This window comes from Panthera pardus, unplaced genomic scaffold, assembly GCF_024362965.1.
Source record: "Panthera pardus isolate Hobbes unplaced genomic scaffold, ASM2436296v1 HiC_scaffold_12, whole genome shotgun sequence".
Classification (NCBI taxonomy): Eukaryota; Metazoa; Chordata; class Mammalia; order Carnivora; family Felidae; genus Panthera; species Panthera pardus.
Genome location: NW_026526677.1, coordinates 99,496,732 through 99,524,643, shown reverse-complemented (window position 1 = coordinate 99,524,643; position 27,912 = coordinate 99,496,732). Strand labels below are relative to the sequence as shown.

Here is a 27,912-nt window from a genome sequence, read left to right as displayed (position 1 = left end):
ACAAGTCCTCTGAAAACAGCCTGGCGGTTTCTTATAAACATACGATCACCATATGACCCATAGTAATTTATCCTGGGGGAGTGAAAACTTAGGTTACGTGAAAATCTGTATACAATTATTAAAATCTATGCCCATCTTGGTTTCTGCCGTGATCTTATCAGGAAGGAATGGCTTTGACTCAAAAGAGAATTTATAGGCCTTTGTGCGATGTTTACAATGGAGACAGGCCTGAACTGTGTCTGTTATAGGGCTTTGAAAGCTGAAGAGAAGGGAGCATGAGCCTGACCCGGGGAAGGGGGCGGGAGTCTTGAGAATAGAGGTACAGAGGTACAGAGAGGGGCAGATTTTTAAGCTACTGCCTGTACCTATAAAATCCTCTGAGGGGCGCCTAGGTCACATGAGGTCGGCTCGCCCAAGATCACACAGCTAAGTACGTGGCGTAGCTGGAGTTTGTACCCCCCGGGTCCCTCGATTCCAACTTCTGTGCTTTTGCCACTAAACCACAGGGTAATCGGGAGGAATTCTAAGAAGATCCCCAGCCCCCTCCTTGTAGGAGAAATGAAGAACTTCTTTCGAGACTCGGGCCTTGGACAGGGGAGGCATCCTGTTATGTCCACATTTCAAGTCCCGCCGGCAGGAACTGAGCCATGGAGGACCAAAGACCAGGCCATACCCTCCCCTTCTCCAAGGACTCATCTAAGAAAATCTCTGTCTGGACAATCCAGGCGGCTTATCTGCAGAGAATGGTCCTCCGTGTTTGGAGTGGACCCATTGTAAGACCCGTATGAGCTTGCTGCCTGGGCTGGGCAGCAGATTTCCAAGGAACGGGAAGCCCGGGTCAGGGCAGAGGAGGTAGAGAATGAGCGGCATGCGACTCTTGGAGCCACCCACTCACACTGAGGAGACACGGAGGTGTCCTGAGGTGACAGCTCATTGTGGCACGGGAGGGCCTCCCAGGAACCATCCGCTTGGGACGTGGGTACAAGAGGAGTCAGGGGGCCCCCTCCCTTTCATAGCTCATAATTCATCCTGCGTTTCTCTCAGGTTCTAGAAACTGCAGGAGCTAAGCCTCTGGTCATGTGACTGTCCGAGGGGTGTGCCCAGCCTTCTCCGTGGAGCTCTCCCGCCCTGCCCCTCCCACAGCAGAGGCCTGGTGGAGAATGGAAAGATACAGCGAGCCAGGCGGCCGAGCCTATGAGGTCACAGCTAGGGGAACCCTACCCGACTGTGGAAAGCGGCTTTTAAAATCACACAGCTTGGATTCAGGTTCGGCGCCCCCACTCAGTAGCTGTGTAGTTTGGGGAAGCTTATTTGGCTTGCCTTGGCCTTTGCATCCTCATCCGTAAAATAGGGATAATAACGATGCCTACCTCACGCTTACAGGAGAGAAGAGACGTCAGGGGCTGAGCACAGCATCTGGCACATAGCGAACATTCAGCGAGTGTTAGCGTTTAGCATCATTATCCTCTTGATTCTCATTACAAGGAGCTCTCCACCTCTCCCAACGTCCCCCCATAGCACATGAGGACATCGGCTGAGCAATTCTGGGAAACAAAAGCCCTTGGGAATCTAACCAAACTCCAGAGGCAGCTGGATGGGCAGCGAGGCTGAGGCTCTAACTGGCTCTGTCCCCAAACAGAGACTGTCCCACCCCCCCCCCCCCGAGACACTCACTTGGCCCCGCCCTCCCTTTCCCAGAGGAAATTCAGCAGGCAATGGAGTTGACAAAGCCGGAGAGCCTGACTGGTACCCGCAGATGCCTGGGAACCAGGCACTGACCAGAGGACAGTGTCACCAGCAACCTCCCCTACCTCCCCATCCATACACACACGCACCATCTTCCTGGAAATTCTGGACCAATTTGGAAAGTCCCATCACCCCCTTCCATGATTTTTATGGCCTCTATAAATGTCCTGGACCTAAGGGGTATTTTTTTCTTTTCCTTTCAAAAGAAAAGGCCTTTTCTCTACCTCATCTCTCCTCCAACACCCACATCCCCGTAACCCTACAAGTCGCTTCTGTCCTAGGAAGCCAGGCAGAGAAGGAAAAGGGTCTGGTTTCTAAGGGGAAATGAAAATAAATGGCTTACACTTGAACTCTCTGCCACAAGGCCTGGCTTCTGGGCTGTGACCCATGAACGTCTGGTGGGCGCAGACAGCTGGTTGTCCTCCAACATGAGGGCTTGCTCTTGCCCGGGGACCGACCAAGGACTGCATATCCCTGTCCCCCTTCACCTGGGGGGCGCCTACATGTCGACACCCACAAAACGGGAGCGAAATTGACACATTGCTGCTGGCCCAGAGCATCCTCTTCTCTTTCCTCTTTCCCGTGACCAGAAGCAGGTGACAAAATCATGAGGTAGAAAGAATCTGAGCCCCTGAAAAATAATGCAGGAGGAAGCCACCCACTGATCAGACACCCTCCCTGGAAGTTTAGATCGATGAGAAATAACCTTTGGGTTAAGCCACTGAGGTTGTGGGGAGCCGTGGGATCTACGGGGGTAGCTGCGTTACCCCCACTGCTGGCACACTAAGCCTGGTGGCTGCCCCTCCCCCACGCCTTTTTGTCGGATGGAGCGAGAAAAAAATGGAAGGAAGGACTTCCCCTCACGTTGGTATGAGAGAGTAAAGAAGACACATCTGGGGCACCTGGGTGGCTCAGTCGGTGAAGCGTCTAACTCTTGATTTCAGTTCAGATCATGTGGGATCAAGCCCCACGTCGGGCTCTGCATTGACAGCGTGGAGCCTACTTGGGATTCTCTCTCCCTCCCTCCCTTCCCTCCCTTCCCTCTCTCCCTCTCTCTCTCTCTCTCTCTCTCTCTCTCTGCCACTCACCCACTCAGCTACTGGCCACTCATCAGCAGGACCACAATGACGGAGGTCAGTATATCAGATGCAGGAAAAGTAGGTGCACAGCTAGGAGGGATAGATCTTCCAGAAGCCAGTGGGACCAGCTATCTGAGTGTCTTGGAAATAGTGGAGTAGGCTTTGGGGCTTTCTGGTAAACATGCCTCTTGCTGGGCTGACAAAGGCAGAGGCAGAGGAAGAGGAAGAAGGGAAAAAGGAAAAAGGACGAGCACTGGATCGTCCTTCATCCACCCCATCTGCTTTTTTGTGAAGGTTTACCTACTTTTTAAGATTCATTTCAAACCTCACCTCCTCCGCGAAGCCCTCCCTGACCTCTCTAGGTGCAACTGGGAGCTTCCAAGCATGGCGTCCACACTCATCCACCTTCCACCGGGTCACAACCAAGAGTTCCTGAGGACACTGTCATCATCTTTGTACTCCGGGGGCCTGGCGTGGGTACCCAGGACAGAGGAGGTGCTGATATGGTGGGGAGGTGGCCGGCTGGCTAAATATATATGCGGAATCCACAGCAGAGGAACCCAAACTAAGAACCCAAACTGAGGCTGTCTGGGCACTGGTTGGGGAATCTCAATTTTCTACGAAGGGGATCCCTAGAACATCCAATAAGACATTTTTCGGGTCACACAACTTTTATTGCTGAAAACTATTGCTGGGGATGCCGTGGACATGAACGTTGCCCTCCCGGACCCTCGACCTCGATAGCATGCAACCAGCCCCCTCGGGCTCTGCCCAGCCTTGCTCTTCCTGGGCGGTCTAGCCCCCGGGCAGCCACCTGCCTGAGCTGGGCTGGGCTACCCTGCTTGGACCCTGCCTCTGGGAGTCCTAGTATCACCAGGCGAGACCCAGGAACGTGAGGAGAACTGGACGGGCCAGGAAAGGCTGAGGGAGGCCCAGACCTCGAGCTGACACGGAGGCCAGGCACACTGACAACTTACAGGAGCACAGCAACTCAGATCCTTCACGATGGCTATCTGGAGGGCCTGGGGACAGCGTCCACCCTCTCTCGATGGCGGCGTTCGTGTCCGTGCTGTTTCTGAAGCAGCTGAGAAACTGAAAGGCGGAGGGGCTGAGAGAAACTGGCAGGTCCGGGACAGCGCTGGGTATGAGGGGTATCTGTCCACCTGGACTGTCCCCGGGCTCCGACGCCCACGGAGAAGCAGCAGCAGCCATTTCTTCACGCCCTGGGTGTAGCCCTTGGACGCAGCGACAGTCGTGGCTCTCTGTGATGACCTGCCCGCCAGCCCACGCGAGCACGCAGTTCCCTAAGCGCGCCAAAGGGGCTCCTTCCTCGGGTCCCTGGATGTCAGGAACACTCAGCAGGACTCTGGAATGGTACAGCCCCCAAGAGTCTCTTGGAATGTTTGGGGTGACGGATGTTAGCTCTTCAGGCTCCTGGAAGTTTTGGAGAATCTTTAAAAATACATCTACTTCCATTTCTTGAATATAAAAATACAATAAAAATCTGCCCCAGTAGCCTGTGACCACACAAGGCCAGCTGTCAGCCTGGGCAGCCACCGCTCAGTCAGCCCTCCACACCCAGGGCACCCGCAGGAGGCCTGAGAAAGGGCAGGATGCTTGTAATGCCGAGGGGGGACACCTTCCCGCCGAGGACGGCCCCGGTACTCCGACGACACCCGCAATCCATCCCAGGACGGCGGCGATGCTGGTGGCTTCTCAGTCTGGGCTAGTCTCTGAGCCAGGGCCCGAGGAGCAGGAATTTCTGATGTGATCTTCTAGGCCCTTCCTCTGGGCGCTGTCTGGGCTCAACCTCCTCCATCCGTGACGGACGCCCTTACAGGAAGGTCCACAGCGCCCAAACTGTTATCTCCAGGTGCTTTCCAGCCTGGGGTTTGGAAAGGGCTGACAGCTCTCCTGGTTTCTGGAAAACCTTGGGAGAGCAACTACACACACACACACACACACACACACACACACACACACGTGTGCACATTCACAGAGGCAGTAGACAGCGGAGGTGGGAGTGACGCAGGTGCCTCGGAACCTTTGGCCCAGATGACACTGCAAATGGCCCAGTCACTTTGGCCAGAGTCTTTACGCAGCCAGGGCTGTGAGGTGGGACAGGACAGCTGCTTAGGATTTCCGGAAGCGCACCTCACTCTGAGGAAGAGAACAAGGGAGAACAGGGTGAGGGTGGGCCAGGAATACAGAGGCCGAAGGTGGGGGTCCAGAGCCTAAAATCCAGTCCAGCTGTCACGGACACTGTTCCTCGGAGACAAGCAGCAACGAGGAACCATGGAAGCAGAGAGACCGACCGGACTGGATTTCCAGAGCGGCCACCCAAGCTCTCTGTTCTGCCCTCGCTCTGGCAGAGGAAGGAGAGGGGAGCACGGAGCTCCTGCTTTACAGCCAAGACAGGAGGCTCAGGGAAGGTAGGGGCTGAGCGGGGGCAGCAGAGGAGGAGGTAAATCTCCCTCCTCCCCCATCTCCATGAGACTAACCTCCTGCCAAGGAGGGAGGCCGCCTGCACACACCCCTCCAACTGGCTGTGTGAACTCACACCCTGGCCATTCCGGGGAGAGGACGGTGCTCCCGGGGCCGGCACCCAGCCTGGGCCCACCCCTTTTCAACCCCTCAGAGGAAAGAATCTGAGGGACAGAAACACGGGCAGCTGGGGTCGGCCTACCATTCGACTGCTGTCCCGTCCCAGTCTTCTGAACACCCCAAGCACAAGGGGGTGAGGGGAACTCTGCCGAGCCCCTGGGGAAAGCCCGGGCCCTCTTGCAGGCACCCCACCTTTGGGAGCTCCCAGCCTGCCCCGCGCAGCGCCCCCTGTAGGCTCTCACCTCCATCTTGCTGTAGATCCAGGGGAGGACTTCTGTCACTTTGGTATACACACCGGGCTTGTTCCTCTGGCCACAGCCTGTGCCCCAGCTAGTGACTCCTGCCAGGTACCAACGACTGTTCTGCTCACAGACCAGGGGCCCCCCGCTGTCTCCCTACAGGGGGTGGGGGGGGCGGGCAGGAGGGAGCACACATTATCAGCAGGGGAGGGGAGGCGGTCCTTGGGCAAGCGACAGTGGGCACCAGATTCTCACTCCAAACCCAACACCCCAGCCTTCTCCCAGGCAGCCTCACCTGGCAGGAGTCTCTGCCTCCCCGAAGGTCCCCAGCACACATCATCCTTGGGGTAAGGTAACTGTCATAGACCAAGAAGTCATTGCATTTCTTAAAGTCAATGAGGTTGACCTGCACCTCCCGGAGGAAGGGGGATGTCTTCTCTTCAGTGAAGTAGAGTCGAGGAAAGAGAAGATGGGAGGGAGTGAGACTTCCGGCAGCTTCCCGGCCTTCTAGCCGCTCACCCCCCCGACCCGGACTCCCAGCTTCCTGGAAGCGGAGGGCACCATTCCCACGGCTGGCCCCCCAGCACGTACGGACGCACACACACTCCCACACACGTAACAGAGACATACACGTACGTACACGTTCAAACTCACAGCCCACGAGGCTGCCTGCACGCTGCACAGCGCCTTTCTGTACTCAAAGCACCATCAGATCCACCATTTCATTTGGTTTTCAGGAACTAGGTGCCCGGAAGAGGCGCAATGAATCCGTTTACAGTTGGAGAAACTCGTGGCCGAAGTTGCGACGTGCCCACGGTCACACGGCTGGTCAGTTCTGGGGCCGAGATCAGGACCGGGCTGCTCCCGGGCCGGTCACCGCTCCATCACACTGAGCAAGGGACCAGCGGCTCTGCCCCCGGCAGCTAGCCAGAGTCTAACAGTGAGGCCAGCCAGGTGCTCTCGGGCCAAACGTAACCGATCTTTCGGAGCCGACATCGGACGAGGCCACTCCGTCCGTGATGGCGGGGAAGCCACCTTACTCTTGTTTGAGCATAAACGAAACTAAGGGAGGTTACTGCGCAAACCACCAAAATACCAAATATCCCCTCTCCCAGCCAGTAGGAGTGGCTACCGCTTATTCACCCATCAGAGCTTTCGACTCAGTTTATTCTTAACTCCTAGAGGACACTATTAAGATACCCAATCGTGGAATTACTCCTGCTTCCTGAAAGCATCCAGTCTGGACAAATGCTCCGTTTCTCTGAACCTGCATCCCCAAACCACCCAGGTCCTATGATAAGTCCTGTCTAGCACTCTGTTAGTAAGACTTTCACGGTTCTCCATGGTACATGTCCCCCCTCAGTGCAATAAGCAAGGAACCCAAGGTGTTCACAACTACGGAGGGCTTCCCGGTGGGCTTGGCTGGAGGGCACTGTCGCACCAACCGCTTTGACATATACTTGGGGATATACACCCCCACCTTGGGTTGGTTTACAGGCTTTTACTTTGGAACGCTCTGCGCAAAGCTGTTTAGGGGGACGCAGGCACCTGGTGTGGTCTGCAGCGATGGAAGGACCTGAGCCACGAAGCCTACGTGGTCTGAACACAGGCTGCACAGTGTTGTCAGTCCTGGAAATAGTCTGTCTTTTCCCGTAAGGTATGTGAACGAAGCGCTGGTGCCTCCTCACCGGGAGGTGGCACCTAAGAGTTCGGAGGAAATAAATGTCCAGGCCCGTATGTACGGACCTGTGTATAAACACGCCTTGTGTCTACGTACAGGATAGCTTTCTGAACTTCCGTAGCTGTATGCAAAAGTAGCTGAGATTCGTTAAGCCTGTGTCAACAGCTGGGATTTTTTTCACTCGTACATTTGGGACTTCTCCTTTCGGTTGACTAACGCTGCCCGTGCCAAGACGACCTTTTTCTCTTTTTTTTTCACTTTTAAAAAGAAATTCAGAATCATTTCAGTTGAATGGGGGCTTTTTCCATGGAAGAGTTCATCCAATGGATACAAAAGTAACAACTGAGGGGCCGCGAGCAAGCCGCGCGGTGTGAGGCGGGAGAACCGTGTTCTAGCCTCCGTTCTGTCTGTTGGAAACTACCGGGGTGACCGTGGGCAAGTGACTTAGCCCCGGAGGTCTTCGGTTTCCTCATCTGTAAGATGGGGAGATGGGGTCGAGGGTGGACTTCGCGAGATTAAAAGTTTCTGTTACGGGCTACCAGAGAGTCCGCCTTGTGTGGGAGTGAGGTGAACACGCAGACATCCACACCCAGGCCCCTGAATCCATAATGCCCAAACCCTCATCTAGATAGGCCCTCCTCTATATACCCCAACACATCACCTCCACTCACTCCGTACAGATGCGCACGCACACACACACACACACACACGCGCGCACACCCCCCAGCATCTCTGTCCCCTCACCATCTGTCTCCTTGGTCTTGCCAAAGCCTGTGATCCAGCAGGTCTCATTGAGGCTGAAGGTCTGTCCATGCATAGGGAGGCAGGCAGGGTGGACATGAGCTGCAAGGAGACCTCGAGACATCAGTGCGGGGACAAGGCCGGAGATTTTGGTTGGGATGGCAGCTCCGAGGGACGGGAGTCCCAGTGTCCTAGGACCCTCCTCCTTGCCCCCAGACTGGTTCTGAATCTTCTGGGCCCTTGAACTGACCAGGCAAGAGACTCGGCCCCTTCATCTTGACCCTCCAGCCTTCAGGGTACTCCCAGAGTCCCTCAAGCATTCTGATTTCAGTGGGTGCCCTGTGGACAGAAGCATAGGCCTTGGAAGCTCCCCTGTGCCAAGCCGATCCTGGGTGGCCACACATCTCTCCCTTCTTAGAGCGGCTTTCCTGGCTGAGCCTCCTCCGTGCCCGTCCATCAGAGCAAAGAGCAGCCACAGGCTAAGTTGCAGGCATTCTCCCCATGGCATCTCAGTGATGTGTCCAGCCTGGTCTGGGGAGAGCACCCACTGGGTGGTCAGGGCCTGAGGCACTCCCTCCAGGTCAGACAACCTCTCTAGGCGGGAAGAGCACAGCCCTAGAGGCACAGACCGCAAAACCACTGCTCACTCGCTCCCGTGCTCAGAAACATCTAGAAGGTGTTGTTGGAGATCACTTCACAAGCTCTCTCTGAGGACTGGCATCCTGAGGTAGACCAGGGCATGGACCACCAAACCCCAATTTGCAAGAGGAAATTCTCAGGTGATAGAATGTTTGCAGTGTCCTCAATTGTTTGTTATGCTCACTGCAGCCTCCTGCATCTGGAACAGTGCCCAACCTGTGCAACGTGCTCAACAAACAGAGCAAGGAAGAAAGGAAGGACAGACACGGAGGAAGGGAGGGCGGGAGTGAGAATCAATGCTAGATTCTTCCATAAAGCGGGCTTTAAGTTTTGGTGTCTAACACGTTCGTCTGCTGGAGAGTAAACAAACAAAAAATAAATGAGGGTTAAAAAAAAGGGGGGGGGGCGCCTGGGTGGCTCAGTCGGTTAAGCGTCCGACTTTGGCTCAGGTCGTGATCTCGCGGTTGGTGCGTTCGAGCCCCGTGTCAGGCTCAGTGCTGACAGCTCAGTGCGGACAGACTCAACTTTGGATTCTGTGTCCCCCTCTCTCTCTGCTCCTCCCCCGCTCATGCTCTGTCCCTCTCTCTCTCTCAAAAATAAATAAACATTAAAAAAAATTTAATAAAAAAAAATAAATGAGGGAATGGCATCAATTAACCAAAAAAAGCAAAACCTAATTTCTTAAAATATGCTCATTTTTAAGATGTAGGGTCTTAAAAACATGTCACACTGTTATACATCCCGCTCGTTTTTATGGGGGGATTACATGTATCAGTGAGTTTTCGTAAGTTTTCACCGATGGTACCGTGACTTCAAGGTGCTAGGCCTGTCGAAGGAGTTGGAGAAAATGCCTGATTTCTAAACCCAAACTCAGGGCACATGGTCTGACCAGAGGACTACATAAATCTAAGCTGTGCTTCTCAGACTACACGTGTGCTTCCTGCCCAGGGGCCTATCGGAGTCCGGAGAGGGGCCTGCCACGGTCTGAAAAGCACGTGCGATATCGTAATACCTTTCGTTTGGTTTTACAAATTACTTAATTTGATTTGGAATTCCAAATAACATTTAAGGGGGGTTGGGGCGGTTGGAGATCTGGAAGCTTAGCCAAATGGAGTCTGGGTTCGGCAAGGTCGGAAAGGCCCATCCTGGTCCTGCAGACCTGACTGCCCCCCTTTTGGGTGGGCGTGAGGGGCAGGGCAGGGCGGGGGCAGAGGAATGCCCCCTCACCTCGCAGTCCCAGGCTCCACAAACAAGGCTGGAGGACAGGAAGAGGGCAGGGAGGGCTTGCCCGCTGGGTGGCTGGGTGGCTGGGTGGTGTGGCTCTGGACCGGCCCCACCCAACTGAGCTCTGCTGTGGTTTCCTCCTCCTCACCCCACTCTGATGACCCAGTGTCTGAGTCATGACCGATACCACCTCTGTAATTAATGTGCCAAGAAAGACCAGCTCACGGGCTCAGAGCACCAGAAAGGCAGGACTAACCAGAGAGCCCTCGGAGGCTTCTGGAGAGCCTGATGCACTCAGCTATCCTTCAAGGAAGCCCCATCTGTGCCACCGTGGCTCCCCCAGCCGTCCTCATCATCACGTCATCGGCCTCTGGGGACTGTCTGTGTGGGTCACCCATTGTTCGATTTGAATAGAATTGAACTGCAATTGTGCAGCCTGTTACTTAGCAGCAGACACACTGTAAGTACTTGGTAAGTTTGCACAGGAGAGAGTGAATTAATGAATGAAGCCTCCTTTGATCTCCTGACAACTCCGAGCACGTCCTTCCTCTAGTCAACCCCGTGGCAATCCACTTTTGGAATGTGTTCTCCACGGCCGTCATAGCAATCGGCCAGCGGAGAGCCCAGGGCAAACGGCATTGCTAGGGAGGGGGACCCTCCTGGATCCAGTCCCGGAGCGGCCACTTACTACTTCATTGCCTTGGGTAATCTTCTCTCTGGAAAGTTCCATCTCCTCAAAGGTAAACCGAAGCGAGCAAGAGTACCTGCTCTACAGGACTGGCTGTGAAGAGTTTAGTGTTACCGCAGATGTAAAACGCCTACCACGGTGCCCGGCCCCTAGCAAGTGCTCAATAAATACGCATGAAACAATTCAATCTATGTACTTGGACTGAGACCAGTATCCAAGCCTTGTCTCTGTCACCAGCTTGCGATGCGAGATGTGTCATTTGGGACAACCTTATTTCTAGCCTCTGGGCCTCAGTTTCCTCAATGGTAAAGTAGAGGTGTTGCAATAAATGACCCCTAAGAGCCTTTGACCGCCACCGTGCTGAGGCTCGGGAACCCCAAGAGGGGTGCACGGAGGCCACAAGGCTGGGCCCTGAGGGTCGCCTGGAGGAGCCGGGGTGGGTGTGACCGGTGTCGATCCACTCACCAGACAGGGTCAGGGGCTTGGAGAGCCGCATGAGGGCAATGTCATAGTCGTCCTCCTCGTCCGTGTAGTTGCCATTGATGATGATCTGGGAGATGGAGGCCGCCGCAGGCAGCTGGAGCAGGTTGCTGGTACCCGCGTAGACCTTCCAGCCCTCCAGGATCTTCTCCCGGGTCCTGCAGGAGCCACAAGAGACCGTGGTCTGGTGGAGCCCAGTGGCAGCACCTGCTACACCCAGGGAGCCGCGGCCGTGGCTGCAGCTTACAGGCAGGAGGATGGACGAAATGACCTCTAAGGGGAGCCGTCTATCCCAGCCCAGGGCTCCAAACAATCCCCTGCCTCCACAAGTCCCTCGTGAACCGGCCACTCTGCACCTCCCAGTAATAAAGAGAGGGCACGGGCACAAGCTGTGAGCATCTACCCCCACCGCCTCCTCGTCATGCCACCAAGTTTCCTACAAGGTGGACAGGCCACACCTCGCACAAATGGATCTGCCAGAGACTCACTCGCGACTGGGGAAGCCAGTGCCCGCCCCCCCCCCCCCCAACGCCCTTTCCTGCTCACCGGCTCAAAGGGACAAGCCTGGCTGGTGACGGTCAGAAGCTGACTGTTCCACCCTCCCTACAATCCCCATCCCTCACTTCCCGGATCCGCGTTCCCGATTCCTCGGGCTCCCCTCCTGTAAGTTCCTGCTGCGGGAAGCAGAGGCCTCTTCAGGGGCAGGTTCCCAAGCCCTTGTGTAGGCCCGCCTCACCCTCCCTGGGGGTCATCAAGGTTCTTTTCTCATTCTGGGCCGAGCTCGGAACCAGAAGCCCCAACTCACACTCCCCAGGACGAAATCGCAACCACAAACCACGGCCCCGGCCGCACCAGTGGCGCCTGCCCTCGGGGGCCGGGGTCACAGCCCAAGCCCTCCTCTGCGGACCGACAAGTGAGTCTGCCATCGGGCCCTCCTGGGGATCCCCAACCCGGGAGGCACGGCGTCACCGCCCCCCCTCGGGTACTTACACAAAGAAGCAGTGAGCGGCGGTGAGCACCCACTGGGCGTCGATCAGCGTGCCCCCGCAGATGTGCGTGGTGCCATACTGCAGACTCACTTGCCAAGGCCACTTGCTCTCTGGGGCCAGCGCCCCTCCCACGATCCGCCCGGTCATGGCCCTCAGTCCACAGTCTGGGGACAGGCAGAAGAGACAAACCGTGACCTCTGCTGTCCTCAGAGCCGCCACCGTGCTCCCTGGATCCAGGGCGGGCTCGGGCAGCCTCATCCTGAGGGCACCCACCCGCCCACGGACACTGCTTTGCTCACTTCATCTGATGTGGCTCGGCTGCTTCCTGCCAAAGCAGAGCAGTAGGTCAGACTTCTGGGATCACCCAGCACGAAGTTGCATCCTAGGCAGGTTCCTCTTTCCTGCCACTCACTCCTTCTCTCCTTGGCAAAGGCTTACTAAGTGCCTGAAGCTTTGGGCACCGTGCCAAGCATCAAGGTGGTGACGGTGAACCCCAAGGCTGCTATCAGGAGGTCGGGGAAGCAGACCAAGTCTGACATGACCCTGAATTGATGGGCATGGTGACAGGGACCTCTATCATTTGCAGACAAAGGAGAAATGAACTTTCCCTGCTGTGCGGGTGGGTCTGTGCCCACATGGCTCCCCAGTGGGTCATTCAGGGCTACTGGGGACCCTGTATGGATCCCAAGGGAACATTTCCAGAAGGAGCGAATCGTGCCCCCAAAATTGTGGACAAGGAGGGCAGTCCCCAAGTGTGTTCAGACACGTGTCCTTTTTTCTTCGAAAGGGGACAGAGTGAAGGACCAGCAGCGATCGGAGGGGGTGGGCACTCCGTCTGTAGTCCCCGTGGCTGCCTGCCCAGGGGAGCATCCCTACCTGGTCATTACAGAGAACACAGCACTTGTGGGCTGATTCATGGCTTGGGGTTTGGGGTCAGACCCGAGGTTGGATACTGACTCCCCACCTACCGGCGGTCTGCATTAAGCAAGGCAAACATTTCGGCCTCTTATCAGTGAGCGGACAGTAATGGCATCTGCCCCGTGAGAATCCCACGCAATCGTGTTTATCGAGAGCCCGGTGCCTTATGGCACAGAAGGTACTCAGTAAATGTTGGCCCCAGATCTAGTTCCGCGTCTACTGATATGGGAGCTTTAAGCTGGTCCAGACTGGCTCTCCCAGTCCTTCCCACCACCCAGAATCCATGAGATTTGAATGGCTTCCCTTGTAGGAACAAGGTTGCTGAGCTGGGCAGAGTCAGGACAAGGGCAAATGCTACCCTGAGACTGTCCCAGTGCCTTACGGGGCCTCCAGCCCTGAAGCAGTCCTGCTAGTTAAGACCATCTTCCTGGCTTGGACCCCCAGGGCTGACCATCGCCCCCAGAGAGGTCCCACCCCTCTGCTCCCTGACTCCCACCCCACACAGGCCACAGTCCAGGAGGAAGAGCATCTTCTTACGGGAACACTGGAGAGAGACATACTGCTGGGAAGGGCATTCAGACCTGCAGGAAGAGACGCAGAAGATGTGAAAAGGGCACATTAAACACCTCCTCCAGGAAGCCTTCCCTGGTTGACTCTAAGTTCCTATCCCGTCTCCTTTGCATCAGATAGAGATTCTGATGTCCCTCCCAGAGAGACAGACCCTTCTAGTGCTTTCTCCAGGAATGGGGATGGCTCAGCGCAAACCATCCCCACTCTTGTCCCCACCCCTGTAGATGGCACACATTTGCATAGATCCGTGTCCTCTGAACTCATGACTTCATTGCCCCAGCATCTTTCCACAGCTGAACAGGTGGCCTGACCCTCCCCTGACAGTTCCTCAATGCTCTGCCGGCCCCGTAGCACGCAAAACACCTACACAAAGCAGGCATCCAGGGTACGGCTGATCCACTTCCCTTCCTTCCCCCCCCCCCTCCCCTGCCCTCCCCATCCCTTTTGCTCTGGAAGTCTTGTTTCTTCTTTCCCCTCCCCAGGGTAAACACTGCTAGCTGCTGGAGCCTCCCCTTGAGTGGGGGGTGGGGTTGCGACAAGGGCAGAGCCACAGTGCAGAGATGACAGAGGGCAAGGCCCAGGAGGGGGCCAGTGCTTGGCAGTGGAGCCTCCCTGTCCCTGACCACAGGCACCTGGCACTCCTGCTCCTGCTCCCTACCCTGCACCTGCTCACCCCAGTGACGTTTCTCCCCCGCCCCCCACCCCAAGCCCCCTCCCTGCAGCAGCTTCCAGCTCAAACACCTGGCCGCCTGGTGGCCCCAGGGTTCACTCGCGGTCTCCGGCAACCGGATAAACTCTGTGCCACCCCTGACCTTGAGGTGCTCTCGGCACCGAGCTTCAATCGGAACTTTCAAGTCAGGAGACAGGTGGCAAATGAGGACTGTTTCTGGGATGCTCCTGACATTCGCGATGGGTTCCCGGAGGCTGGGTCCCAGAAAGGCCAAAGGAGAGGGGGTCCCCGACTCAAAGCGCTCCGCCGTTTCCCTGCGCACAGGCAGGCAGCCTGGCCTGCCCCACCGCACCTGTAGAGGCTTTCCTGGAGGGTAGAGTTGTATTTGGAGATTGAGAGGCTGCTGGTGAGATCCCTGTGGGCCACCTCGGTTGTCCGGTAAGCACTGTAAGGGAGGGGACGGAAAGAAGAATGAGCCCCCCTTGAGACAGACCGCACCCTTCCCAGTCCCCGGGCATGTGTTAGAGTCCTGCTGGGAGAGGCCAGAGGCGGCTAAGGCCCAAAACGCTCAGACCCGTCCCACGTAGTCCACCACTGTCCCCACTAGCCCTGTGCGCCAGCCCAGTGGTTTTCAAAGTGTGGTCCCATCCCACGCCTGGGTGGCTCAGTGGTTGAGCGTCCGACTTCGGCTCGGGTCATGATCTCGCGGTCCGTGAGTTCGAGCCCCATGTCGGGCTCTGTGCTGACAGCTCAGAGCCTGGAGCCTGTTTCAGATTCTGTGTCTCCCTCTCTCTCTGACCCTCCCCCGTTCATGCTCTGTCTCTCTCTGTCTCAAAAATAAATAAACGTTAAAAAAAAAAAAAAAAAAAAAAAAAAGTGTGGTCCCATCCCGGACAGCAGCATCAGCACCGCCTGGGAACTTGTTAGAAATGCAAATTCCTGGGTCCTCTGAACCCTAGACCTACTGAACCAGGAACTCTGGCCCCGTGTTTTTAACAGGCTCTCCGGGTGATTTGGGTGCACACGCAAGTTCGAGAAACACTGACCCGGCCCTTCTCTAGCCAAACTGTGATCCACGGGCCAGCGGCAGCCATACCCCGGACCTGCTGGGCCAGACTCTGCCTTTTAAAGATCCCCACGTTATGGGTTTGTACCTTAAAGTCTGAGAACCTTGTAGTCGCTTACCAGATCTCAGACCACAGTGTCTATAGGCATCACCTCGGGGCATTTATGAAGCAGGGTCTAAACCCCAATCCACAGATTCTGATTTTGGGGTGCATTTTAACAAGCACCCCAGGCGATTCGGATGCGGGGAATGAATGGATCACTATCGGTGTGGCACTTCTGCGCACTTCTAGAACACGATACCCCTTGTACGAGAGTGGGCCTTTGTGCGTGCCATTCCTCTCCCTGGGGGTTCCTCCGTTCCCTGCTGTCTGCCAGGTGCACCCTCTCCTTTGCCCTTATCATTACACATCACATTGTACCATGGTTATTCGTTCGAGCCTCTCTTGCCCACACCATACCGGAGATTCTCTAAGGGCAGGGATCTTGTCTGGGGGCCACACGGTCTCTGGCCCATATTAAATCTCAATTACATTCTTTGAATAAACGCCACTATCTACTGAAGCCCCAGGGAGGCTCAGATTTGCATAAGGCCTCACAACTCCATGATGAAAGATGTGTATTATCTTCCAGCCAGATCCCTTGGGTCCCTCTCTGATGATCAGAACTCTGAGGCTGAAGTGAGGGCAGAAAACAGGTTCTAAGCCCCAGCCTCCGAGCCCCGCTTCTCAAGGTGCTTCTTCTACAGAGAGTCCTCAGCGACATCCTAAACCCCTCTCCCCACGGCCTCACACACCTTGGTGAACCCCCCAAAGCGCAGACCAGCAGGGAGGACGGAGCTGGCTATGTGGCCTGCAAATAAGGGAAGGATGGGGGACCCCTTCAAGCAGGAAGGCTGTCCTAACCCTACTCCCCGCCCCACCCACTAGCATCAGCTTTGGTTGGAAATCTTGAGAGCCAAAGATTCTAAGACTTTACCTGGCCACACCTGCCCGTCCCCTTCCCCCTTTGATGCGTTCCAGCTCAAGCCACAACGGCTGTAGCTCAGAGCCCCAGCCCCTCATTCCCAGCCGTGAGGAGAGGACAAGACAGGCCCCAGAGCCCATCCCCCTCACAGGGCCACCGCGACCATTAAATGCGATCACTGGACACAAGGCCACTTCGATGCAGAGAACCGGGCGGGAGTGACCTCCTCCTGCAGATCTACAAATGATTGCTTTGGCCTCGTGGGAACAACTTACCCCCAGGCTTGGGCTCCCGAGGCCACTGTCTCTGCCTAACTCAAGAGTGTCCTGAGCTGGTGCTCTCATCCCGGGTCCTCGAGGATCTTTTTTATCTTCTTTTTTTAATGTTTATTTATTTATTTATTTAGAGAGAGAGCAGGTACAAGCTAGTGGGGGAGGGGCAGAGCAAGGGACAGAATCCCAAGCAGGCCCCGCGCTGTCAGCACAGGGCCCCACACGGGGCTCGAACTCACAAACCGCGAGATCAGGACCCGAGCCAAAATCAAGAACAGGACGCTTGGCGGACTGAGCCACCCAGGTGCCCTTTCAAGGTGCCCACGATGAGCCTGAGAGGCCCCTGCAAAGAGCCCGAGGCATCCCCGAAGCTGGGACCCTGGGGAGAGGTTTACCTCATGAAACCCAGCTGCTGGCACGTCTTCTCTGAGTAGGAGTCGTTCCAGCTGTCACTGCAGATGGGAAGCCACTGATGGGAGGATCCAGAGTAGACTTTAAGCAGAGACTTGTTCCAATCGAACCTCACTGCCAGGCAAGAAAAGGGCAGAGCGGGCTTTCAGCACCCAGGAAGCTCCAAAGTCTTGAGGAATGTCCTGAGTGAGGCTCTGAGATGCTCCTGTCCTAAGGCTCCTCGCTGGGGCCTGGGGAACGTCCGGGAGCCAGATCCGGGAGGTAATGATCACTGGCCAGGGCTCAGAAGCCCCAGACACTCAGTAGAGGCAGAGCCAAGGCAGGGGCTGGGGCAGGGCAGACAGCCCTCCATGCCACAGGACCCAGGGACCTCTGCTGGGAAAACGGGGTGAGCAATGCCAGGAGGCAGCACCCCAAGAGGGCAGTGACATGCCCGAAGGAGAGAGTGACAAGGGGAATAGGGTCTGTGATCCCACTGCGTGTTCAGTCACAGAGAGACGTGCTTATGGGCAACGATACGCGTAAACACACAGGCGATACACACCCACAGACACCTGCATCCGGGCTATACATACACAACGCACCGAAAAAGCACTGAGGATCAGGGCTCAAAGAGACCTTTGTGCTCATCGAGGCCAGCTGTTGACAAACTGACTTTATGAAACCACAGGGGGTGCCAAGTCAGGGGTCACCTGCTGGGCAAAGAGCAGGGGCATGTGGACCCCACACCTGCCTCCGGCCAGAGCAGCTCCATTTTGTCTGCTCCTCGGGAGTAGGCAGATTCTGAGAACTACTAATCTCGTCCATTTCACAAATTAAGAAACTGAAGCCCAGAGAAGGTAAGTGACTTGCCCAAGTCACACAGCACCCCAAGCCAGGTTTCAGACCCAAGGCGACCGTGACCAGAGCCCAGGTCCTCCGGCTCCCTGTCCACTGCCCCCTATTCAAGCTGATGGGCGGTTTGCAGTGTGCACTCACACCCTCTCACACACGCACCCGTGCCCAGCGTCCTTACCACAGCCCAGCTCATCACTTCTCAGCTTACAGTCCACCACCCCATCACAGCGCACGGCATGTATGGGGCAGCTCTCCACTGGCTCCTTGTACTTGATTCCTGTGTGGCCCCGCCAGAAGTAGACTGGAAAACAGTGAAGCAGACAGCCGGGTCACTGCCAGCCCCCGGGAGACCAGACGCTAAGCAGCCCCAGGCCCTGGGGGTTCTGAGACACCGACCTGCAATCCCTCTTGGACTCTGGGGCTCTCTTCCCCCATCTGTATGGAGAGAAAGCCTGCTCAGGAATGCTCCAGAATGCTCTGGAAAGCTCCTGCAAGCAGGGTAGCACCAGGCAGACTCAAGCAGCCACCCAGAGAGAGAGAGAGAGAGAGAGAGAAAGAAAGAGGGAGGGACAAAGAGAGAGACAGAGAGGAGAGGGAGGTGTGGAGGCAGGTACTGCTTTGGAAGCTCCCATGCCCTACATGGGCCAGAGCGGTGACCAGAGAAAGCCCTCCTCCAGCATCCCAGAGCCCCCCTCTCAGAGCCCCTCTGACATCCCTTCATCTCTGCTCTGTGGGTCATGGCAGAGACATTTCTGTCTCCACAGTCCCCACACGCAAGCAGTAGCCATCCTGTCTTCTCCAAGGCCATTCCTTAGTCCCAGAAACTCCTGGATTTTCTTCCTTCTCTTTCTCCCCTAAACAAGCGATGTCTCCTTTGCTCAGTTCTTGCCCCATTACTTGTCTTTATGCCTGTAAATGTCTTTCCATTCAAAGAAAAATTCTAGGTGGCTGATTCCCAAATGCACAAGCTTCACAAACCATGTGTGAAAGTCAGCCTCGTGACTCCCTCTGTCTCAAACACCAACCTCTTCTCAAACTGGGAGTCCCATCCCTCCTGCCTGGAGACAGCCTCCCTCAAGTGCCCAAGAAACCCGAGTTCTAACTCCTCACCCTGCCCCTCGTCTTCAATCTCCTCCTCAGCCTGACCCCCTGCTTCCCCCACTGACCCTACCACCCAAGGTGAAGGTCACCCTTGTGTGTCTGCTCCTTCCAGGCCCCGGCACCAATGCCACCTAATGTTTTGGACTTGCCCTTCCTCTCTGTGCCCTGGTCTTCCCCCTCCCACGCCCTGGGCACTGAGGCTCCCGGGAACCCGGGTCAGTCCCCCTCTGAATGGAGGGGCCACCTTGACAGTCAGGGGACTTCAAGAAACGTTGTGAAACCACACCATGACTATAAGCCTATCCGGGAGGGTGCCCTTGGATGCCATCTCATCCCCTCAGGGGTCATTCCCCTCTCAGAGGATGGCCGGGGGGGGTTCCCCGGAGCACTGCCCTGTGTGGGAGGGGCAGCAAGTCCTGGCTGGAGGTTCACATGGACACCATGTGGCAGGCACCGGGCTGAGACCTTTATGTGCGTCGTGACGGTGACGCCACCACCTTGTCAGGCATGTGGGGACACTGAGGCTTGAAGTTAATCCATTTGCTGTGGTCGCACAGCTGGTAAGTAGCAGAGCCCGGATGTTATGGTGGGCGGGGGGGCGGGGCATGCCCTTAACCAACACACTAGCTCCCCCTGCGTCATCTCCTTCCTGGAGCAGCCTGGCCAGCCCGTGTCTCCGTGCAGCGGTCCAGCCGGCTCCTCACCACATGTGCTGCCTCTTTAACAGAAGCCTAACCCCCGGCCTGGCATTTCAAGCTCTCTACAGTGGGGCCCAGCCGTACCCAGACGGCCCCCACGGCCCCAAATAGTATTTTTCCCTCTCTGGCTAAGTGGGTCCCTTCCCTCTCCCCACGCCGACCTTGCCCACCTGCCCCCTATGTTTCCTGCAGCTGCTTATCCTGCTCAGATCCCCTGTCAACATGCCCTCCCGTCTTCCAGGCCGTCACCTGACCCTTCGTGAGCTGGCCTCTACCGTCCCAGCCCACGCAGCTGTCACCTGTTCCTGACGGTCACATGTGACCTTAATTTTCCAGCTATGTCCCTCAGAAGACTGTGATCACCCTGAGGACAGTGTGGCCTGATGTGTGCTCCCTCCTAAGGTCCCACGCTGTGCTGGGCCCACGGTGGGCTCCCCAGCAGAGAGCCCCAGACCCTGTCCTGGGTATCTTTTCTAAAGTACATGTGTGGGGTATTTTGGGGGGGTGGGGAGTTTAAGGAAACCTAAGCCCCTGAGCACTTTATCTCATTGTCTGAAAATGCCTGACTTTCTCTACTCTGTTTTTTGTTTTGTTTTGTTTTGTTTTTTTTAGTTTTTAAAAAAATAATGAGCACTTTTAGATTTCGTGCCCTCATCTCATTTATTCCCCATAACCCAGTGAAGTCTTTATGAGTGCGGACAGGGCACAGAGTAAGTCAAACGAGCTGAATGAATTTAATCCCATCCGAAGATGCAGAAGCTGAGCTCAGAGTGGTTCACTCTCCCGGGGAAGATGCCCAGGAAGTAGCACAGACGAAGCCCGGGCCCGGTTCCCCTTCACCCCGTGTCCTCAAAGGGGCCTGCAGGCCCTGTGGTCCAAGGCCATTTGCAGGAGTGTCTCCGGGGGGCACGGTAGCCAGTGAGTGTGCGTTCCCCACTCAGGACTCCCTGCGCCACACCCCCATCCGGGGACCCCACTCCAGCCTGCCATGGCCAGAGCCCGCCCCTGCTCCCTCCGTGAAACTCACAGAGGATGATGAGCGACACCACGAGGGCGATGAGGAGGAGGATACATCCGATGAGTGGCAGCCGCTTCTGGCCCTCCTGCCAGGTGAACTTGGGCAAGCTGACACCTAGGGACAGGGCAGGAGCAGGGGGGGGTAAGGCTGTTGAGAGGGGTCCGGTGGAGCGGAGGAGGGAGAAGGAAGCAGGCTGGCCTGGGAGGGCCCCCTTAGGACCCCTGCACTCCAGAATGTGACCCCACCTCACCTGGTACCTGCAGCTCCCTTTCACTGAGCACCTACTACGGGCCAGCCAGGCATTCGCAAGCGTTCTCTCATGTAATTCTCAAGGCACCCGTGTGAGCTGCGCGTTACCAGGCTCATTTTAGAGGCGGGGAAACTGGGTCTCACAAAAAGGTAAAGAACTTGCTCAAGGTTACTTGGCTAGTGAATGGCAGAGCAGGGATTCAAATGAAGTGTGTCTGATTCCAGAGGCCACGACCCGAGGGTCCCTCACCAGCCCTTGAGGAGGGCAAGACTGTGAAAGGGACCCCAAATATGGACAATTCTCCGGGCCAGTCTGTATTGTGGTGGTGGGGACAGGCCGAAGTCTAGGATAGGAGGAGGGCAGCCTAAGGATGGGCAGGAACACTGTTCTGTTAGGGGCAGAGCCAGCCCCAAGGCCCATCTGGCCGCTGTGACTTCCATCCAGCACCTGAACCACAGAAGCCAGTTTGGAGAGTTGGGGTGTGAGAGCGCCTACCTGGTCAGAATCTCTCCCTTTCCTCCTCTACCACAGATGGACCCGTGATCAGGACCCTATTCTAGGGCAGACCCTGGCCTCCCGGCAGACCCACGGGGCAGCCTGAGGAAAGAACCCCGGTCTCTAACCGGGCTCTCTAACCCCACCTCTCCAAATCTGTCCTCTGACCCAGGGCCCCCAAAGTGACAGCTGCTTCGTTGGACCTGGTTTCTTCTCCCCTACCCCGCTGGCCACAATTTTCCACGGTCTCGGGCTTGCATGGGATGGCTCCTTTCGGCCCCTACCTCCCCGGGCGCCCCCCCCCCCCCCCCGTCTGACTCCCCACCCATCGACTCCTTCCCTGTGCTCTTGCCTTCCCCGCAGCGTCCCCCTTACCTGGGCTCTCCCTGGTGGCCGGGGCCGACCTGGCAGGAGATGCCCGGATGGGCACGGCCCCCACTGGTGTTGCTCTAACAAGGTACACTCTCGTCGGAGAGGAGGCCGTGGAGGCTGACCTGGCGGACAATGACCTGCCGGATGCTGACCTGGAAGGGGATGCCCGGGCTGGAGACGTCCGTGCGGGGGAAGCATTCTGGAAACAGAGAGAACCCACCCAGCTCTCAGCCCTGCTAAGCCAGCAGATAAATGCCCCAGGCCAAGTGGCCAGGGGTTGAGCAACACCCCGCCCCCCCCCCCCCCACCCCCTGGCAGGGAAGCATCTGAGAAGAAGAGTGTCTCAGGATGGAGTGCAAGTTCAAAAAGCCTACTCTCCCCAGCTCCCTACACCCCTCTCCCATCACGGGAATCTACGGAGCGGGCAGAGGGCCGTGGGCCATCCGCTTGGGGCTTGGGGGCCCTTGCTTTGGCTACCTGGGTATAGGGACCCCCTCTCTGAGAGTCGCTCAGGGAGGTGTGGTCCCCGGTGGGGGAAGTAATCACTCTTTTGGCCCCTCTTTACTTCTCTCACCCCACACCCTTCCCCTGTCTTTCGTGGGCCCCAGATTGAGAAAACCACGTTCTTACTACGAGCTGTCATTGAAGAGTGTGGAGAGCACTCACTCAAGGAAAAACCCTGGCCTGCCTTGTAGCCCACCATTCTCAGTGACCCCAGAATTCGCTTTCACTCACACACCTTCACCCACACGCACTCGCGTGGGCGCACATGTACCGATTCACCGGCGCGTCAGGGAGACGGGAGAGGCAAAGCCAGAAGAAGGTAGGGGCTGGGGTAGGAGTGCGTCCCTCTTGCACAAGATCCTCAACTCTACGCAGCGGCCGCTGGAGTCGTCTGCTCTAACGGACGGGGACAGAGGACTTCCCGTGCTCTCAGAGCTTTAGATGCATTCACTCACTTCACCCTCACAACAGCCCCGTCACCCCCATCTTGCACAAGGGAAACAGAAGCAGAGAGACTGAGCAATGCGATCATGCCGTCATAGCTGGCGAGCAGCGGGGCCAGAGGGGGAGTCCAGAAAGTCCGGCTCGGCGGCCAACCCGACCACGAGGCTTTGCTGCCTCTCTGAGGAGGGTGACAGCGCAGCAGCTGGTCTTAGGAGGCCATCCGTGAATGTGGGGCCTGTTCCTTCCTGGAAAGCGGAGCCTCTGGGGTGCTCCAAATCTAAGAGGGAGCGGGTGGGCAGTCCTGCAGGGCCCCCGGTCCCTGTCACCTCCCTCAGGCCCCTTGTACCGTCTCTACCTCTTAAGCCCCGTCCGGAAGTCCCCAGGGGCAGCAGGGGGAGCTGGGAATTGACCTGCCGCAGGGACCGCACCTGCCCCTCGTCCCAAGTTCTGCTGAGCACTGACTGGTCTGCTCAGGAAGGCAGCCCAGGAGAAGGAGTGGCAGGGGGCGGCAGGGGGTGGGGGGCACAGTCGGCAGGGCTGTGTGGAGGGGACAGGCTTGGGACCGCTGGGACCTGTTCGCCACCCTCACCTGCCACCATGCTTAACATTTGTCATTAGTAAGCAAACCAGTTAAGAAAAAGTCCTCCTCGTTAGCACATCGGCCCAAGGCAACACCATCATCTCTACCCCGCGGGGGCTTCTTATTTTCCTTTTTTAAAACTCCCTTTTCTAAGAGTCAGTCAGAGGTCATTGGTTTGGTCACTTCCTCATTGTTCTCGAGGCTGCGCGATGAATTCAAAAAGGAATCTCCAGTCCCTGACCACACTCGGGCTTCCCGGGCTTCCCACAGGCAGGGACCAGGAGCCATTATCCCAGGGAGTTACCGGGGTTAATTAATGGATGTGGGTAAATACACGTGGACCCAGGTGGCCCCGCCAGCTGAGCAGGGACACACTTGTACGTGTTCAGGGACCCGAAGATGGGCTGCAGCCGACACCGCTGAACCAGAGCTCGGATTCAGACACTAGACTTCCATAAAATGAAGACAGGTGAGCCCCTAGACGCTCCAAGGGGAACAGGACTTGGGGTGGGGGAGGGGGCAAGGAGAGGCACTGAGGGTGTGTTGAAAATACAGCATGCGTCAGCTGACAGCCGATGGCTTCGGAGGCAGGCAGACCCGGGTCTCGATCCTGCAGCCAGCAGCGTGACTTCAGGCAAGCCACTGAACCTTTCTTTTTCTTAGTCTGCAGGATAGGACTAATGATGCTGAGGATTCAGTGAGATAAAATAGAAAATGTCTTGCCTGCATCTGGCACATGGCGGCTGGGCAGGAAATGACCATTTCTCTCTGCCTTCGCCTTGGCCCACACAGCACCCACCTGGATGAACGTCAACAGCCACGAGGCATGACCAAAGGGCCGAAAGGTGGCGGGAGCTCATCTTAGGGAGATAAAGTCCAGACGAAGGCCCTCCTAAGACCCAGACTGTTTAGAGCCCCCTGCCTCCCACCAGTGGTGGCCTAAGCCTTAGCACCTGCCCGGGATCCTGGCACTGGGCAGCTCAACTGGCCTGCCAGGCTTCCTTCCCTGCTGTGCTCACACAATAAGCCTTCCCTACCCTTGGGGGCCAATTTCCATTACGTGAGACAATAAAATAATTAGGTCACCATGCAAAGCACTTTACAATTTACAAAAAGCTTCCTTGTCTGTGAGCTTGTGAGGTCCTCACTCCATCCAGGTCCCCGAGAGTTTGGTGTTTTTAGAAGCCCATTTGACAGATAAGGAAACCAACGCCCAGGGCTCAGACTGGCCAGAATCACACAGTCGGGATTCTGCCCCAAGCCTGCCTGTGTCTGAGCTCCCCTGCCTTCTCGAGTCGGTAGCAAGAGCCCCGGCACAGTCTTCTCCCTGCACCTGCATACAGGGCGCTCATTCTGCATTTGTGACATGGCCTGAGAGCTGGGCCCTTGCAGGGCTGGGAGCACCATGGGGAGCCTGGAAGTGGGGCTGGTGGTTCCACAGGGATCTCAGTCTTGTGGAACTTCTTTCTGGCAGGAATCACGGGTGGGTGCTGCACTCGCCAGGACCTGGTGGAGCCAGGGGACAGGAGAGACAGTCTGCCAGTCATCAAGCACTCCCCACGCCAGCAAGTGACTCCGGGCCAGTGACTTAACCTCTTTGTACCTCGGATTCCGTATTTGTAAGGTGAGCCAATGACCCTGCTTCACAGCGTTGTTTGTTATAGACGCCATATGGAAAGTAAGGACTTGGGGACCATCAGCTGTGACAGTGGGTGTCTGTTTGTTGAAGACGACGGACTTGAAATAGAAAAATGTGAGCTCAAATATGACTGCATCCATTCCCGAACGGGCTGCCTTGGGCAAGTAAGTGAATACTTCAGTCTGTCTCCACACGGGTAAGATGGGACCGATCTCGCCTCCTTCCCCCAGATCACCGCAGGATACACATGAAAGAACCTGGTCTGTAAATGTGTGGCACGCCACAACAAATGTGGCAGCCTGTTAGGAACTTAACTGGATCCCATCTCAACCTCATCAAAGCTCTTTACAGCTGTTAGTGTGAGCCCCACTTAACAGATCTTGAAACCGCGGTCCGGAGAGGTTAAGAAGATGCCCAAACTCCCATCTCAGGTAAGTGACAGGGCTGGGGTCCCGGCCAGACCTACTAAGAGCAGGTAGAGTCTGGACCCACGGTATCACGAGTGTCCCCAGTGACTTCCTTCCCTTCCTTGAGGCTTACGGTGTGCAAAAAGCTTCCGCACTCATTATTTCATGTGATTCTCACAGGGCCTTGCTAGCAAACCGGGCAGGAACCACGATCCCCAGTTAATACATGAGGAAACTGGGTGCAGGGGACTAGAGAGCATGCCCAAAGCCGCTGAACTGATTGGTGGGCTTGCAGGGACTTATCATAAGCCTCTGATTCTCATTCAAGAGTTCAGGTTGTCCCCACCTGAGCAGGACCCCGGGGCCCTGGTCCTGGTACCACATCACCATGGCAGGAACAAAGGGGGCCACAGCAGGTGGAGGCCCAGAGGGGGATGATGGGAAGGCTAGGGGGAGGGAATGAGACCAGAGGGGTAGCTGGCGGGGCGGGGGGGGGGGGGCAGGCACAGCGGGAAGCCTGGAGCAGCGAGAAAGGCAACGGGGTGGGGGGGGGGGGGACTTCCTGAGCCTTGCCCAACCTTCTCCCCAATGTTCCACCTGCACGGTAGGTCCCAGCATGCCCACCCACGGCCTTGGCGCACAGGAAGCAGCCAGAAGACCCCCTGAGCAGGCAAGCGAGGGTCTAGGCAGGAGACTCCCATGGGTCCCTCTTCTCGGAGTCCAGAGAGAGCTGGGGCATGTAAAATGGGACTAATCTTGGGCTCGGTACCCAAGGGGGTGAGTAGTCCCCGGCCAGACTCTAAAGCCGCTGACTTTGAGCCTCAGCCCAGCACAAAATCTGCCCAGGGCTGGGGAGTAGGCTTGTGGGGATTGACAGGGCAATATCCAAGAAAGAGCTGGGGGTCCTGGGAGTCCTGGCCTCCGTAGAGCAAGCCCTCTGGCGCCAGAGCCTGGGGGAGGCACGAACAGAGTCTCGGGCCCCGAAGACCAGGGCAAGAGAAGAGGCCTGAGCCCCAGCCCCACAGGAGAGCTCCCATGTGGGGAACGTGAACCCCAGCAGGGACAGCAGGGTGGACAGACAGCCCCAAGACCCGAGGAAAGCAGCCTCCACAGGGAGGCTGTCCGCTCTACCTCCCTGACTCCGAACCTCAACCCGGACCATCACAGGAGGCTGGGAAGAGGTCTCCAGGGGCCACTGGAATAGAAGATTCCACCGCCATCCTTCTTTACCCATTTCACGGCCTGCCGCCCCACCCTGCTGGAAGTTCTTCCTGCTGTCTAACCTGCGACAGCAGCAACTCATTTCCTTTCCTCAATTCCTGGAGAGCAACTGCTGGCATCCAGCCTCCCTCCTGGTGGCCTGGCCTCACCCTCAGAGCAGATGCCTGGAGTAGGTGGGGGAGAGGGAGAGAGGAGGCTTCTTGCCCAAAGTCCCAAGATACAAGGGGCTGAGCTGGGACCAGAACCGGCCCAATCCTGGCCTTTGCCAGTGAGCAGAAGACCCAGAATGGAACGCAGATGGCCGACTCCAGGCTCTCCCCAGCCCGCACGCAGGGCAGATGGACAGGGCGCAGCCAGAGCGTGGCTGACTCTGGACCGTTTCCCTGGCCGAGCACTGCCAGCCACTCTTCCCTGGCCCTGCCTCTCCCCGCCCTCCTCCCCCTAGGGTGCTCTCTGAGGTGAGCCCCTGGGGTAATACAGTCGTGAGCCCTCACTGTATCACGGACCAGGCCTATACCCCAGGCTGTCGCCGCCACCACCTGCCTGGGCCTCTGCAGTCCCCAGGGGTCCCTACTCACAACAGACCCCTGGGGGTGTCCTGGGGCATGAGGTGGCCTGGCCTGAAGGCCGGCGGAGCAGGGATCCACGGGAAGGCAGCGAGCGACAGGCCAGGGAGAGGGCTGAGAAGAGCAGTCCCCAGCTCTGGGGTTCTTTCCAAGCACTTTCCTGAACAGAAGTCAGTAAGAATTATTATTCCCATTTTACAGTCAAGGAAGTAGAAGCCTGAAACATTTGTGTGCTCTCCCCAGAGTCACTTAGGTACCTCTTAGAGCAGAATAGGGACTAAAACCCAAGGCCCCTTGCACCTGGCCTGCGGCCCTCTATTCCACAGCTTCACAGGGGCAGATTCCCCACCCCAGGCGTGGTTTCTGGCGGCAGTCTCTGTCCCGTGGGCCCTGACCTTGTGGGGGATGGCCGTGAGTGAACAAGAGCCCGAGCGGTCCCGCCTTTGACCTCTCTGGGCCTCCTGCAGGCCCAGCCGGCAATGCCAGGGAGAAGAGCCTAGGAAAGGGTTCCCTCGAGACCCGAAGAATGTCCACCTGGGCGGCAGGCAGCAATGAGGACATGACTTCGTGACCCAAGGCCAGGTCCGTCAGGGCCCGTTCAAGTCCAGCCCAAGCTGGTGGGGCCTCCCTCCTCTGCCCTGGCCCATCCCTTCATACGGCCTGCATCACCTCACTTGAGAAGGTGATGAAGGCCCAGAAAGGCAATGGGATTCGTCTAAGGTTATACAGCCAGTCAGGGGTGGTGCCAGGACCCGAACCCTAACCTTCTGGCTCCCGTTCTTCGGCTGCTGCACATCA

General features: G+C 57.0%; 1 protein-coding gene across 2 annotated transcripts in view; it reads right to left on the bottom strand.

Moving 5' to 3' along the window:
• Positions 1–3,477: 3,477 nt before the first annotated feature.
• TMPRSS13 (transmembrane serine protease 13) overlaps positions 3,478–27,912 on the bottom strand; it is a 28,920-nt gene continuing 4,485 nt past the window's right edge. Inside the window, exons 2-14 of one of the 2 annotated variants that reach the window (XM_053900424.1) lie at positions 21,757–21,952; positions 20,646–20,750; positions 18,216–18,254; positions 17,998–18,120; positions 16,967–17,096; positions 14,621–14,713; positions 13,566–13,609; positions 12,112–12,274; positions 11,107–11,279; positions 8,094–8,192; positions 5,964–6,106; positions 5,672–5,824; positions 3,478–4,985 (exon numbers count right to left, since the gene is read on the bottom strand). In XM_053900424.1, the coding sequence (XP_053756399.1) occupies positions 4,959–4,985; positions 5,672–5,824; positions 5,964–6,106; positions 8,094–8,192; positions 11,107–11,279; positions 12,112–12,274; positions 13,566–13,609; positions 14,621–14,713; positions 16,967–17,096; positions 17,998–18,120; positions 18,216–18,254; positions 20,646–20,750; positions 21,757–21,952 (1,488 nt within the window). In that variant the 3' untranslated portion in view covers positions 3,478–4,958. The remainder of the gene's footprint in view (positions 4,986–5,671; positions 5,825–5,963; positions 6,107–8,093; positions 8,193–11,106; positions 11,280–12,111; positions 12,275–13,565; positions 13,610–14,620; positions 14,714–16,966; positions 17,097–17,997; positions 18,121–18,215; positions 18,255–20,645; positions 20,751–21,756; positions 21,953–27,912) is intronic. The other variant, XM_019469026.2, reaches the window with a different exon arrangement.